At 41.1% G+C, this 16,026-nt stretch overlaps 1 protein-coding gene across 1 annotated transcript in view; it reads right to left on the bottom strand.

The window, feature by feature from the left end:
* Positions 1-13,363: 13,363 nt before the first annotated feature.
* Positions 13,364-16,026, bottom strand: part of lingo4a (leucine rich repeat and Ig domain containing 4a) — a 6,730-nt gene continuing 4,067 nt past the window's right edge. The window contains exon 2 of the mRNA XM_060886610.1: positions 13,364-15,467. Within this exon, the coding sequence (XP_060742593.1) occupies positions 13,611-15,455 (1,845 nt within the window). The 5' untranslated portion in view covers positions 15,456-15,467 and the 3' untranslated portion in view covers positions 13,364-13,610. The remainder of the gene's footprint in view (positions 15,468-16,026) is intronic.

The raw sequence follows: 16,026 nt of genomic DNA, 5'->3' as shown, positions 1-16,026 counted from the left end.
AGGTCTGTCAGGTGAAAGGGTCTAAAAGTTTAACTGTGAGATCATTTGGTGAGGTGTGAGAAAAAAAATTGTTTGCTCGTTCTTTTGTTATCTAGATGTTTTAAATGTGAAATTGACTGAAAAAAAAAATAAATTGTAATTGTTTTGTGTGTACCTTGTGTGTAATTTTGTATCTTAAATTTGTATCTTAAATTTGTTAAATTTGTCTTCTTTATAGTGGTGTAGTTATAGTGGTATAAATATATTATTATTAATAATAAAAATAATAATAATAATAATAATAATATATAACTATATTTATTGAAATGTAGTTGTTCTTCGGCTGCGACTGCATCGTGACTTGGCGTACACTGTGACTCAGTCATGTGCATTGTGCTGTTCTCTGTCTTTTTGTTTATGGAAATTTGATGGAACGTTGACCTTGTATTTAACCTTTCTTTTAAAGAACATTAGGTCTGTCAGGTGAAAGGGTCTAAAAGTTTAACTGTGAGATCATTTGGTGAGGTGTGAGAAAAAAAATTGTTTGCTCGTTCTTTTGTTATCTAGATGTTTTAAATGTGAAATTGACTGAAAAAAAAAATAAATTGTAATTGTTTTGTGTGTACCTTGTGTGTAATTTTGTATCTTAAATTTGTATCTTAAATTTGTTAAATTTGTCTTCTTTATAGTGGTGTAGTTATAGTGGTATAAATATATTATTATTAATAATAAAAATAATAATAATAATAATAATATATAACTATATTTATTGAAATGTAGTTGTTCTTCGGCTGCGACTGCATCGTGACTTTTCGTACACTGTGACTCAGTCATGTGCATTGTGCTGTTCTCTGTCTTTTTGTTTATGGAAATTTTATGGAACGTTGACCTTGTATTTAACCTTTCTTTTAAAGAACATTAGGTCTGTCAGGTGAAAGGGTCTAAAAGTTTAACTGTGAGATCATTTGGTGAGTTGTGAGAAAACTAACAAAACTCTGACTAATTTGATTAATACTGTAGCTGTTTGTAATCAATCAGACAATGTCAAAGATATATATATATATGTATATATGTCTTTTCACTGCCACATGAATGCCTTAGGCAAATGGCACAATCCGATCAAGTATTGAATATAATTTTTCTAGGAGCTTGGACCTTTTCTTTAATCATGTCCAGCACGACACTTCCACATATAATATAATATTCCAAGATAGCAAACCACTGTGGAAAACGTTTGAGCCTCTCATACTGCAAATTAATAGAAATCACATTCTTATGAATTTGAATACATTGCTCCACTAACCTGTCTATTTGCAAATGTTCATTTTAATTATCAATAATTCATATAGTTTGTGTAGTATTTGTCACATATATGACATTGGTCAGGATATCGTGTTGCATAGACTACAAGGAATAACATGAAGCAATATCTTTCTGAAATATTTTCTTATGGCCTGACAATATCCATGCCCATTCTTTTAAAGTGGTTTATAATATAAAGGAGAGAGCACAATTGAGCATTTGGGATTGCCAGCAGATTTAATAGTTTATTTTTGCAACAAGACACACACCACCCATGTACATCAGCATGAATGCCCGGCCAGTATGACTAGTTAATATCCAGAATAGCTCTAGCTCTCTACTCCAAAGTGCTCTGTCAGTGCCATTGAGCAATGAAAAAGCAGTACAGAAAAAATGGGTTATAGATTTTGTCTATTCACTTGATTTAAATGGTCTTTGTAATGAACACGGGACAGAGCAGACCCAAATGCAGGATAGCTAAAACAAACAGGGTTTAATAACAAAACACGAAACATGACGCGGACTAGAGACAGGACAAAACCACAGTAGATGCCGCGCTGCACAAGGCAACGCGGCACAGTTAAATAGACAAGGTAATTACAATGGGAAACAGGTGTGTGGAAGCGGGCAGGAAGAGACAAGGGGCGGGGCAGACACGTGACGAAGAACATAAACAAATGCACGTGGCCAGAGTCCGGGCAGAATCCTAACAGAGCCCCCCCAAGGCGCGGCTCCCGACGCGCCAATCCGTCCAGACAGTCCCGACGGGTCCGGGAGGGGGGAGCAAGGCACACAGCGAGGCAGGTGGGGGGAGCAAGGCACAAGGCGAGGCAGGTGGGGGGAGCAAGGCACACGGCGAGGCAGGTGGGGGGAGCAAGGCACACGGCGAGGCAGGTGGGGGGAGCAAGGCACACGGCGAGGCAGGTGGGGAGGAGCAAGGCACACGGCGAGGCAGGTGGCGAGGAGCAAGGCACACGGCGGCGCAGCCAGAGAGGGCCGAGCGACGTCCACAGCCAAGCTGAAGGGCCGAGCGACATCCACAGCCGAGCTGGAGGGCCGAGCGACGTCCACAGCCGAGCTGAAGGGCTGAACGCAACCCCTGACGCACCACGGCCAGACCCACCTCTCAGAAACCAGAAAAGGGAGGGCGGGAGAGGAAAAAATATCCTCCACAGAACAGAGAAGTCCACAGCCGAGCAGGGGGGAACGAGCGACGTCCACAGCCGAGCAGGGGGAACGAGCGACGTCCACAGCCGAGCAGGCGGGAACGAGCGACGTCCACAGCCGAGCAGGGGGGAACGAGCGACATCCACAGCCGAGCAGGGGGGGAACGAGCGACGTCCACAGCCGAGCAGGCGGGAACGAGCGACGTCCACAGCCGAGCAGGGGGGAACGAGCGACATCCACAGCCGAGCAGGGAAAAAAAAAAAAGAAAAAAACTCGGGCTGGTGACATGGCCCTCAACCAGGAAGTGAGGCGGCGCCCCCCGTGGAGAAACCAGAAGCGGGGCGACGTCCCTCACCGAAAGTCCGGGGGGAGGAATCAAATAAGAAGAAAAACAAAAAATACTCCCACAAAATGCCGGTCCAAGCTGGCGCTATCCCGCTGGGTCCTAAGGTGGTGGCATCTTCTGTAATGAACACGGGACAGAGCTGACCCAAACGCAGGATAGCTAAAACAAACAGGGTTTAATAACAGAAAGCACGAAACATGACGCGGACAAGAGACAGGACGAAACAACAGTAGATGCACAAGGCAACGCTGCACAGTTAAATAGACAAGGTAATTACAATGGGAAACAGGTGTGTAGAAGCGGGCAGGAAGAGACAAGGGGCGGGGCAGACACGTGACGAAGAACATAAACAAATGCACGTGGCCAGAGTCCGGGCAGAGTCCTAACAGTCTTAAACAATAGAAAAATGGGAAAGGCCCTGGGCCAGCTTGGACTTTTTGCCTATTAATCACTGCCAGCTGATCAAATGCATTCTTTAAAGTATTGTCACATGATTGTTCCAGTGGGAAATACAACAAGGATTCTTGTTCCATGCAGGATTCCATGCAGGACCTGCATTGAGCTCAAGAATGAACCGCTCAATGAACTGACATTGTTTCCTGCTTTTTATGTAAGGTGTTTAAGAAATAAATGATTTTAAAGGTCATGTAAATGTGGAAGCCGTGGACTGAGTTGGTGAGAGATATACTGTACCTTTACAAATGATCTGTACTTTCTGTCAGTAATTGACAAACCAGTTTTATTAACAATGATGAAAAACACAAGTATGCAATACTAGTATACAAAACTGTAATAACTCTTACATACCACTACATGAAATTTTAGTTGACTTTCGGCAGAACCCAGGTTTGTAATGCTTTTAAAAAGAAAGTGTAAATTTGTTGTTTTTAAATTCAGTTAAAAACTGAATTAGGTGATAAAAACCACTGCAGAATCCCATGTGCACAAATATACAAGGGTTTTCAGTGTCCATAATCAACTTCCTAGTGGAAAAACTAAATGAATTTATTTTAAATGAGTGTGGGAAATGAATGTTGCCTGGTGGACCCTAATAAATCTTTGTGCTTTGTATTTGTAGCATTGCTGGATTTTTTATGAAACTTTGTGGGTAGTTGTGTGTGCAAAGGAAATTCATGTAAATGCCATGTTAATATAACTTAAAAGACGTACAAAGGTTTTAGAGCTTCCAGAATCCTGACAGCAGAGAGGATGTTATCCTTGTTTTTCTCTGTTCTGATGCTCTTTTTTGGAGTGGCATCAGGTCTGACAAGAGAGTATATTCCTGTTTCCGTTGCCAAGACCTGGACTGATGCTCTGGTCTTCTGCAGACAACACTACAAGGATCTGGCTGTAGTCACTACTGATCAGGAAAATCAGAGGATCCATGAACTCATAGGGAACACCTATAATGCTTGGATTGGGATGTACAGAGCCAACCCAAATGTAGACCTCTGGCTGTGGTCTGATCGAACACCAAGTTCTTATTATCAGTGGGCCATTGACCAGCCGAGTAATAATGATGGAAATCAGAACTGCGTTGAAGTGATGCCAGCAGGGTGGAATGATCAGTTCTGTTATGTAGAAAGATTTTTCTTATGTTACAGGTTTTTAGTCTTGGTGAAGGAGAAAAAGACATGGGAAGAAGCTTTTCACTACTGCAGAATGAATTACACTGGCCTGGCATCCATGGCATCTGATACAAAATTACAGTTGGCTGAAATGGAGAGCAATAATGCCCAAACAGACAGGATCTGGACTGGTCTGACCTTCCTAAATGGAAAGTGGTTTTGGGTAAGCGGAGAACCATTGGAGAAATTGGTCTCCCTGCCATTATGTCCAGATCCACGGTACCGCTGTGGTGCTCTCAACAATAAAACACACTATTTGGAGAACAGAGACTGCAAAGAGAAGCTTAATTTCTTCTGCTATTACTAAGGTGAGTAACAAAAAAATTAATATTTCAGTTTGAATGTTGCTGATTCTAAAGCATTTTAGATGCAATGTGATGTCCACGTACGTGGACACCAGGTCGTAGGAGGTTAAGATGAATATGTCAATAAAATCATATACCATGATGAATGACAAATCTATTTTCTCCAATTGTAGGCTTTCTATGGGATAAACAGTCATCACCAAGAAGAATATGAGCAAAATACAATACAACAATCTCACCAGAACTGGGTTTGCAGTGTGTTTAAGTCTGGTTTAGTCAAGTGGAAATATTATTTTATGCACTTGTAGTGTGGAAAAAGAATTTCTGATGCACAGAAAATTGGGAAATGTGTTGGTTAAATATATATTCTTCAAAACCCATGTATAAAATGCTTTCTGGTAAAAAAAATCTCTTTGAGAATATCTTCCTTTAGAACAACAAAAAACATTGATATGTTTCATCCTTTCATAGCGTTAAAGTGACCAAAATTGTCCGATGTGGTTACTGTTACTCTGTCGTTTCTTTGGTCACAGTAGTTCTAATTCTACTATCATGTAAACCTGAATGTGGTTGGAATATGATAAATTTGTAATTGTAATAAATATATCATAATAAATATAGTAATTGTGATTTAACCCAAATATCATGTTTATATGTTTTTAATGGTATAGACAATATTTCATATTTCTGATTACAACCCTTACAGTTAAGCTAACATGTTGACTAGGATTCCAATATCACTATAATCCTTTCCACCACTATGTTGAAGCTGTAACTATCCTAAAAACAGATGTTGTGGGACAAATATTTCTTATAAATTTCGAAATTAAAAGTTACTATTTATCTGTAACATCTAATCCATATTGACCAAGCCTATGGCAAAGGTGGCAAGGAAAAACTCCCTGAGATGATATGAGGAAGAAACCTTGAGAGGAACCAGACTCAGAAGTGAACATCATCCTGATTTACATTTACATTTAAATGTTCTCCATTTGGCAGACATTCATGTACAGAGCGTCATACAAAAGTGCTTTGAAGTCTCTATCAATGAATACATTAACATTTGTTCACTAGGTTTCAGAATGACAGGTTTTTTCTTATTCAGTGTCATTTAGGTGACAGGGGGGCACAGTAGCTTAGTGGTTAGCTAGTTCGCCTCACACCTCCAGGGTTGGGGGTTCGATTCCCGCCTCCGCCTTGTGTGTGTGGAGTTTGCATGTTCTCCCTGTGCTTCGGGGGTTTCCTCCGGGTACTCCGGTTTCCTCCCCCGGTCCAAAGACATGCATGGTAGGTTGATTGGCATCTCTGGAAAAATTGTCCGGAGTGTGTGATTGTGTGAGTGAATGAGAGTGTGTGTGTGTGTGTGTGCCCTGCGATGGGTTGGCACTCCGTCCAGGGTGTATCCTGCCTTGATGCCCGATGACGCCTGAGATAGGCACAGGCTCCCCGTGAGCCAAGGTAGTTCGGATAAGCGGTAGAAAATGAATGAATGAATGAATAATCAAATGAGGTTGTGTTTTGCAAAAATAAATGTTATGCATCAGGGGGAATCCTCCTGCCTAATATGCTGTATATTATTCTATAAATATTCTTGGTACCCTGTGAAAATATTTGCTTTATTTTGTAATATTATTAGGAATACAGATACTTTCCTCCATATAACAATATGTATGTACATTTAACAAATATATTTAGTGTTTGCAATTACTTCAAATCCCTGAGTGCAGATTAAAATTTAAACAATAAAGAAACATTTTCACAGTCTTCTTTGCTTCTATTTACCAAGAATGACAATATTAATGGAGGGCACTGGAGGTTAAAAGTGTCTTACGGTTGTAGCAACTTTAGCATTTTGAGAAACCCTTGTGCGTGGTTGTGTGTCTGTTATTTGTTTATGGCAACTCAATGGAAAACTTGTTCCTTTTAAACAGCTACCATTACCATTAAGGCAAAAAAATGTAAATGTCATGTAAATGTAAAAACTGAAGGTGAGAGTCTTGTACAAAGTTCTACAGAGCTCAGAAATATAGAGGTCATTGTCCTTGTTTATTCCTGCCCTGGTGGAGTAGCTGCAGGTCTGACAGGCTTTTATTCTTGATCACAGAGAACATACATGGGCTTTTGAGTACAGCAGAATGAATTACACCAGGAACATATAGACCTGGATAAAAATACACGTTGAGATCAATAACAGATATTTCATTTTCTCGGACAGATGGTTTCCCGTAGGGAGCATTGTCAGGGATCAGCGCGGACTTTTGGCCATGTGCAATTGTTGTTGTTTTTGTCACGTGGCTGCCCCACCTTCGTCTGCTCCTCCCTGTCTCCACACCTGTTCCCCATTGTGTGTGATTGTCCTTTTTTGTATTTTAGTGAGCCGCTTTGCTGAATGCAGGGCGGATTCATTAGTTACGTTAGTCCCCGTGTAGTGTGGATATTTCTGTTTGTCCTCATTATTTATTATAAGCTATAAGCTTATTTATTTATTTATAAGCTATCCTGCGTACGGGTCCGTCTCCTTCCTTCCTGGTTGTGACAAGCATAGTCATCTTCAAGAATTTAAATTTTGCAGATTGAGATCTGGGTAATTTAGAAGTCGCTTTTGAGTGTTTTGATCTCTTTCTTATGTTTTTTGAACCATTCCTGAATAACTTTCATCATGAGGCAGGATGCATTATTTTGCTGAAAGAGACCATGGCCATGAGTATATACCATTGCCATGAAGGTCTGCAACAATATTTGTGGTAGTTGTGGTATGTGTCAAAGTAACATCTACATGAATGCCAAAACCAGCAGAACATTGTCCAGAGCACCACACTGCCACTGCTGACTTGTTGACAAGTGTTCATATGATGCAAAAGAAAACGAGTCATCAGACAAGGCCAACTTCTTCCGTTACTCCATGGTCCATTTCTGTTGATCACATGCCCATTGTAGGGACTTTTAGCTGTGGACATGGGTCAGAATGGGCACTCTATCCGTGTTACAGCTACACAGACCTATACACAGCAAGAGGTGACGCACTGTTCTGACACCTTTCTATTATAGCCAGCATTTGGTTTTTCAGCAACTTATGATCCATGTGAAAAGCAGTTCCCAACAGCTGAGTCATGGAGGTTTAGGTTTGATTGCCCCAAGGTTGCCACCTAATCAAATGTATTTTCTAAATGCTTGTCACATGACTGTTCCAAGGAGCAAGGGGTTGTAGGCGAGGGATCGGGTCCCCCCTCAGAAAGCCTAATGTCTCACTGCTCGCCCACACCTTGTCATGGTCGCACAACATTCTCCAAAGTGTATTGGCAGTCAAGGAGGCAGACGATACACTGTTCTGATTGCTGGGACTATGGAATATTTTAACCACAAAATGCAAACAAAAATATGTACTGATATTTGATAATGTTTCATTTTGAATGTTATAGATGTTTGGGATCTATAAAGTACAAATTATATCATTGTACCCAGTAGTGTTAGGGTTAGGATTAGGTTAGGATTAGGGTTAGGGTTAAGATAAAGGAGGTTTAATTAAAGGAACATGTCCTTTTGGTGCACTGGCCTAAAGAACCCCAGATAGGGACAGTACATAAAAGAAACCACTCTCACTCACTCATTTTCTACCGCTTATCCGAACTACCTCGGGCGTCATCGGGCATCAAGGCAGGATACACCCTGGATGGAGTTAAAAGAAACCATGAAGAAAAAAAAGAATGATTGACAGTTATGATTAACTACGGTTATGGTTAGGTTAAGGTTAGGTTAAGGTTAGGTTTCATACATCCCAAAACCTCCAGAAATCCTACACAACTTAAAAACCAAAACACCTAAAAGGATCGGTTAGGGTTAGGGTTAGCTCAACTGGTGGTGGCTCAACTGGTTAAGGCTCTGGGTTGTTGATAGGAGGATCAGGGTTCAAGGCCCAGCACAGGCAAACTGCCACTGTTGGGCCCTTGAGCAAGGCCCTTAACCCTCCCTGCTCCAGGGGCGCTGTATCATAGCTGCCCCTGCACTCTGACCCCAACCTCCTCAGTTGGGGTATGTGAAGAAAAGAATTCCACTGTGCTGTAATGTATATGTGGCGATAATAAAGGGTTCTATGCCCTGTTCTATTTCAGTAAAGTGCTTGCTGACACATCAGCTTCCCTACCAGAAATGATCAGGGAAAGTCACAAATTAAATGAGAAAGGCTAAATTAGAGACAGTTGTAGCCCATTTAATTTGCTCATTTCCCTACACTCCCACAGCAGAAACCTGCTAAAGCCTGCCCCCACCTGCCAGAGCAATATTATTGCCTTCTTTTACTTGTATTCTTTGGTTATTCGATGAATTCCATTTGTTTGTGTTAATTTGATGGAAAACTGACATTTTGTTCTGTCTGTCATGTAAGGATGAAGATGTTTGCAAAATAAATTATTGTAAATGTTATGTAAATGTAAAAAGTAGGGGCTAATTTGGTGAGATATACTTTCTTGACATAGTTAAGAATTCAGTCTTATTTTCTGATGTGCTGAAAGACTTTCTCAGAAAAAATGTTATATCCTTCATTGATAATGGCCTTAATTTACACCAACTCCCTACCTCATTACATCCAACAAAGCCAAGCTTCTATAGCGATCTCATTTCCTTCTTTTAAAACACACTGATCTAACAGATCGCTACATAAAGAAATTATATTTAACAATGAACTGCTTGTTAAAAACCCTTTCACTGTGTATACTGACTTCAAGAACCTTGAATACCTTAAAACAAATCAATTAACCCCAAGAAAAGTTTAATGGGACCTCATCCTTACATCAGTTAATGTCACTATGGCCACGTTCACACTGCAGGTAAAAGTGGCCCAAATCTGATTTTTTTGGGGTCAAGTGACCAGGTCAGACTTCTTCAGGAGTAGTGTGAACACTCAAATCTTGCCCAGATCTGATTTTTTCAAATCAGATTCAGACCACTTCCATATGTGATCCTGAATCAGACCCAAATCTGATTTTTTCCAATGTGGCCTCAGTGTGAACAACCGAGGTGGATTTGATGCGAGTTTTACGTCAATCTACATCGACATTCGTCACAATTATGCGCCGGCGAGTACGCACACAAACGTGACTACGCCTACATAACGGATCAAATAATAAAAAGTTGCCCTCGACAACCGAAAATTTGCAAAACACTGCGTCTCTGTGCTGCCATTACACAAACATTTAGAAAGAAAAGTGAAAATGTTTACTTCCTCCATAACCTCGCCAACTTTAGCGCAACGGTGTGCTGCGTGTGACGTCATTGTTATTGTTCGTTCGTTCGGGTCAGTTTGAAACATCAAACAGTTCACACTGGTATCTGATATAGGCCACATTTTATAAGGTAATGTGAACAGCCAAACAAAAAAATCAGATCTGAGCAAAATATCCGAATTGAGCATTAAGACTTGCAGTGTGAACGTGGCTTTAGTCAGCGTTTTTGGACAGTGGTGCAGTCTTGTCATCGTCTCGTCTTAGTCATGAAAAAAAGGTTGTTGACGAACATATTTCGTCTCGTCTCGTCTGACGAAATTAACACTAATTATAATTACATTATAACATTACATGATATGTTTGCTTGCACCAGATGATACAACACTTCCTCCATAACCTCGCCAACTTTTTAGAGCAACGGCGTGCTGCGTGTGACGCCATTGTTACTGTTCGTTTGCGCATGCGGGTCAGTTCGAAAACAGCAAACAGTTCACACTGGTATCTGATATAGGCCACATTTTAAAAGGTAATGTGAACAGCCAAACAAAAAAATCAGATCTGAGCAAAATATCCGAATTGAGCATTAAGACTTGCAGTGTGAACGCGGCCTGTGTCATATTATTTATGCTCTTGCTGGTACCCCACTGATCCCCAACCTGACACTAATTTACCATGTTCATGCTCATTCCGTTGTCACTGGCCAGTTATAAGCCAGTGACTTCAGTCATTTGGGCAGCCAGTGGAGGTCTGTTACAGCCCCCAAACAACCCCAGGGCTTCTAAGACAAAGAAGAAGTGTATGTCTTCCATGTACCTTGAGAGACAGTGACTCCACCCAGTTATAGTATGGTACATGGTGGAGAGTTTCTTTTCAGTTCAGCTCAAACATTTGTAGTGGAAACATCCCCAACTAGTGGTTAACTCAGTAACAGCATCCATTACATTGGCAATTAAACAAGTAAATGGTAATTTTGCATCAAAAGCCATGAAAACACTGCAAATTTGTAACGTGGCCAATAGATGAGTATTGGGTATTGTGGTTCAGAAAATAAATCAGGTATACACAAAACAAAATAATACAGGAAGACAACACAATTAAGACTCATGAAAACAGAGCTCAATTAATCTGATATGAAACAGTGCATAAGACACCAATCACATGTCAACTGTTTCCTAATACATTCATGAAAATATTTTACATTGGAACAATATTAATAAATCTAAAGACCAAATTGGGGGGGCACGGTGTCTTAGTGGTTAGCACGTTCGCCTCACACCTCCAGGGTTGGGGGTTCGATTCCCGCCTCCGCCTTGTGTGTGTGGAGTTTGCATGTTCTCCCCGTTCCTCGGGGGTTTCCTCTGGGTACTCCGGTTTCCTCCCCCGGTCCAAAGACATGCATGGTAGGTTGATTGGCGTCTCTGGAAAATTGTCCGTAGTGTGTGATTGTGTGAGTGAATGAGAGTGTGTGTGTGCCCTGCGATGGGTTGGCACTCCGTCCAGGGTGTATCCTGCCTTGATACCCGATGACGCCCGAGATAGACACAGGCTCCCCATGACCCGAGGTAGTTCGGATAAGCGGTAGAAAATGAATGAATGAATGAATGAATGAATGAATGAATGAATGAATGAAAGACCAAATTGCGCAACTTACCCACTGCATGTCACATGAAATCCCATGAAGTCCTATGAATACTGAGGGAAACCCAAGTTCCAATACTCCATATTATTATTCTATAGAAAAGTGACAGAACACACTGTGTTAGGGATAGGGATAGATATATAGTGTTTTAATTTAAAAGTAAATCTTTAAAACTTTAATTGCATATATTCATTTATTTATGTTTATCCTTATTTCTTCTTCTTCTTTTTCTTCCCGTTTTTTTATTATTATTATTATTATTACTTATTTATTTCTTTTTTCTCTCTCTCTTTTGTTTCCATACTTCTGTAAAGCTGCGTTGAGACAATGGGAATTGTTAAAAGCGCTATACAAATAAATTGAATTTAATTGAATTGACTGTGTATAGCAGCTTGCTGAGTATGGGCTGAGTATGGAGCTTCTTGGCTGCAGACCAGTCAGAGTGCCCATGCTGACCCAGGTTAACCAACAAAAGCACCTAAAATGGACATGCGAGCATCAAACTTGGTCCATGGAGCAATGGAAAAACTTGGCCTGGTGTGATGAATCATGCTTACTTTTACAGCATGTGGATGGCTGATTGCATGTGCATTGCTTACCTTCAGAAGAGATGGCACCAGGATGCGCACTGGGAAGAAGGCAAGCTGCCAGAAACAGTGTCTTTGAGAACAGTGTTCTGCTAGGAAACCTTGTGTCCTGGCATAATGTGCATGTTATTTTGAGATATGCCACCTACTGTATGAAACAGTATTCCCTACTGGCAACAGTTTCTTTTAGCAGGATAATGTGCCCTGCCACACGGTAGAATGTGTTAAAGAATGGTATGAGGAACAAGACAAAGATTTCTAGGTGTTTAAGATCCTCGTGTTCCTAATGTGCAAAGACTTCAAATTGCTCATACAGGGTCCTTGATACATTTCTTGTGAGGGAGAGATATAATTTTAGAGCAAAAACAAAATAACAAAATCTTAAATAACATACACTGACTATGAAATCCATTATTCATTCAGTTTAGAGCCGTAGACAGCTAATCATTACAATCATGAAATCTTTCAGTGAAAGCTTTATTTCATCTCCACAGGTAATAAAATCTGAAGGTACATTTTATTTATTTTAATCTTTACTAATAAAATACATTTTATTTAGTTTAATCTATCTTTATCTCAATATATATTAAATGGCATGTCATAATATGTTCCACACTGCATCAGTCGACATCAGTAATTCACTAAAAAAAGAAAATATCCTGTTTTATTATTATTATTATTAAGATAACATGCATGTCTGTACATTCAAACCTATAACCACACTTAATTGTTAAATTTTGTAAAATAGTGAATTGATTGTTTCCTCACATGCACTCATGCTGTGCATAATGCATAATCGCATATCGTCGCTGTCGGGCGGAAACCTCGTATGTCCAAATTGGGTCAATTTCATATTTTTTCACATATCGATGCTATTGGTCAGTCCCCACGTGGGTCTGTTATTTTTACAAGTTATTAACCAATCTAAAGTCTTGAAAATAGCTTGAGCGCAAATCTCATAACTCCATTGGACACTTCAACTGTCCACCTCTTCCTCACTCCGTGGGAGAGCTTCACGGCATATTTCTCCTCAAGAAGAGTCGCAACGAATCAACACGTCTTCTGAGGTAAATGTCTTCAAAACACTGGGCTCAAAGAAAAATTTTTTGGAGATACGAGGTTTCCGCCCGACAGCGACGATATGCTCATTCATACCCACAATACATTCTTATGTCTGCTTTCTGTGATAAATCTTTTTTCTTACACGGCTGTCATTTTCAGAGCTTTTGCAGTGCAGGTGGGGGACCATGCTTTTCAAAAAAAAAAAAAGCAGAGGTTAAAACCAAACTTCATGCATTTGCTCATACATCCTTGATCATTATTATATCCATCCAACATGTGAAGACCACGTTTTTATATGGCTTGTTGCATTTATATCAACTTTTTTTTTTGCATCTCTTTTACACTTCATCAGGCACTTTTGTTCTAGCATCAGGCATCAAATGAGCTTCATGGTAAACCTGCCAGTCTCCATCCTGGTCCGTCCTCCCCCTGATCCTGCTCCTGTACTGTGAGGTACAAAGTCAATTGTGGCTGTGTGTTTGATCTGTCCTCTGCTCTGACTCCAGAAAAACATAAATATAAAGCAAACTGCCACAGAACTCAGGAATGACAGTAAGCCTATTGTTACTGCCACCAGCAGTGTCTTCAAGTCAAACGGAAAAGGCTGGGCATCGTATGAGCTGTTTACTGGTGGATTGTTAGATGTAAAGCTCCATCCATCAAGAAAGAAGTGGGCAGAGCGGTTCCGAGATAAGGAAGTCACAAATCTTCGCACCCACAGACTGACAAATATACTGTCATTCCCTGCTACATTGGATGCAAAGCAGTAATAGACGCCACTGTCTTGTAGTTGTACATAACGCACCTCAAGGGTTCCATTGGACAGCACACGGATCCGACCTGTGGTGGGCACTAGTGTCCGCTGAGGGCTGACCCAGATGATAGAGGGGGAAGGGTCTCCATCTACTTGGCAAAGGAACAGGACTGTTTGACCTTCGTCTACATGCACCTCCTGTTTCTCACGATTTAGAATATGTGCCTGTCTACAAATAAACAACACTGGAAGCTCAGATTCTGTGAACTCCTGGAATGCTCTACCCTGCACCTGTACAGGTGTGGTACAGATAGGAGGCTGTCCATCAGTAAGTAGATGCATATGACGCTGCAGGACCCAAAATAGTCGGCAGTCACAAGCAAGTGGGTTCCCATCCAGCCGAAGCACCTGAAGAGTCTGTACTGATTGGAACACAGTCTCTACCAGTGTTGACAGTTGATTCAATGATACATTGAATAGCCGAATGTGGACAAGGCCACGGAAAGCACCCGGTTCCACCCTCTGGAGATTCCCGCCAACCAAATGGAACTCTTGGAGCTGTAGAAGGTCTCTGAGCAAATTTGGCTGGATGGAGGTGATAGGGTTGTAAGACAGGTCCAAGTATAGCAGATAGGCCAGATGGCGCAAAGACGTATATGGAACAGCGCTCAGGTTACAGTTGCTGAGTGTCAGAGAAGTAAGGTTGAGTCCAATTAAGCTATTAGGTAAGAGTGTATCCAGTCTATTCCAGTGGGACAATGTCAGCTCCCTGAGCTGAGTCAGCTGTCTAAATGAATTGTTGGGTAGCACTGTGAGACCAGTGTGACAGAAATGCAGCCTCACTAGCCTGGGAAGCTGTGACAGTGCCTCAGTTGGAACTGAAGTAAGGTTATAGCCATCCAGGTTAAGTTCCTGAAGGTATAGTAGGCCACTGAAGGCATGGTTTGAGATGAACACAAGATCATTCTCATTCACTGCCAACTTCTGTAGAGATGGCATCTCATAAAACATGTCATTGAGAAAGACAAGGATTTCATTCTTACTAATGTCCAGCAGACGGAGACTCTGAAGTCCAGAGAACACTCCGACCAGAATGATCTTCAGACGATTTCGGGCAATCCTCAGAATGAGAAGGTTTTGCAGGCCAGAGAATGCTTGCACTTCAATCACTGTCAGCATGTTTTCACTCAAATCCAATTCCTCAAGCTGTTCCAGCTCAGAGAACTGATGTTTTCTAAGTGTATTCAGCTGATTATTGGCCAGACCGAGGTATTTTGTGTTCTTGTGGATACTCTCCGGTACAGAGTTTAAGTGACACGAGGAGCAGTTGACCGTGAGAAGCTCATGTAAGCACTCACAATTCTGAGGGCATGCCCAAGGTGGGATTCCTTCTACTGACACACCTACTATGCACAGTTGTGCCACCCACCAAAACACCATCCACAAATCAGCAGCTTCCCCAAACATCTGGAGTTCCACCTACAACGACAACAGAGGATAGTGGAAACCAGTGATTATTGTTCCAAAATTTGGTTGTGATTTGGTTGTTCCAAAATAATCACAATTGTCACAATTTATTCTTTACTGTCTTTTAATTGTTCTACAATGGAATAAAAATTATGCTAGTATAAAACTGTGACTATAAGGTTTGTTAGACTGGGTGTGTTGCCACTCATGTGCCCTTAAACAGGACCATTAACTCTCTTTGAGACCCTTGTGAGATGTGTATTCTGCTACTATAGGTCATTTCATTGGGCCATTCACAGAAATACACACATTGCTATGGAATCTGAAAGTAGATGCATAACAGCATTTTATTTTTAGCGAATTTGATGTTTCCAAAAGTAATTTTCTTGTTTACATCAGCAGCTCAACCCCTTGGGTTTGTTTGTCAAGTGTAGCAGGTGTAAGATTGGGATCAGGCGAGGATCTCTGTGTGAGAGTCCGGGACTCAAGCAGTTACTTTTCCGTAACTGTGTGTTGGCAGCTTGGCAGTTATCTAATACGTAGGCAAGCATGGCAGCACTAGTGTGTGTGT

Source organism: Tachysurus vachellii, chromosome 14 (assembly GCF_030014155.1).
Source record: "Tachysurus vachellii isolate PV-2020 chromosome 14, HZAU_Pvac_v1, whole genome shotgun sequence".
Classification (NCBI taxonomy): Eukaryota; Metazoa; Chordata; class Actinopteri; order Siluriformes; family Bagridae; genus Tachysurus; species Tachysurus vachellii.
This window is presented reverse-complemented; position numbering and strand designations above follow the sequence as displayed.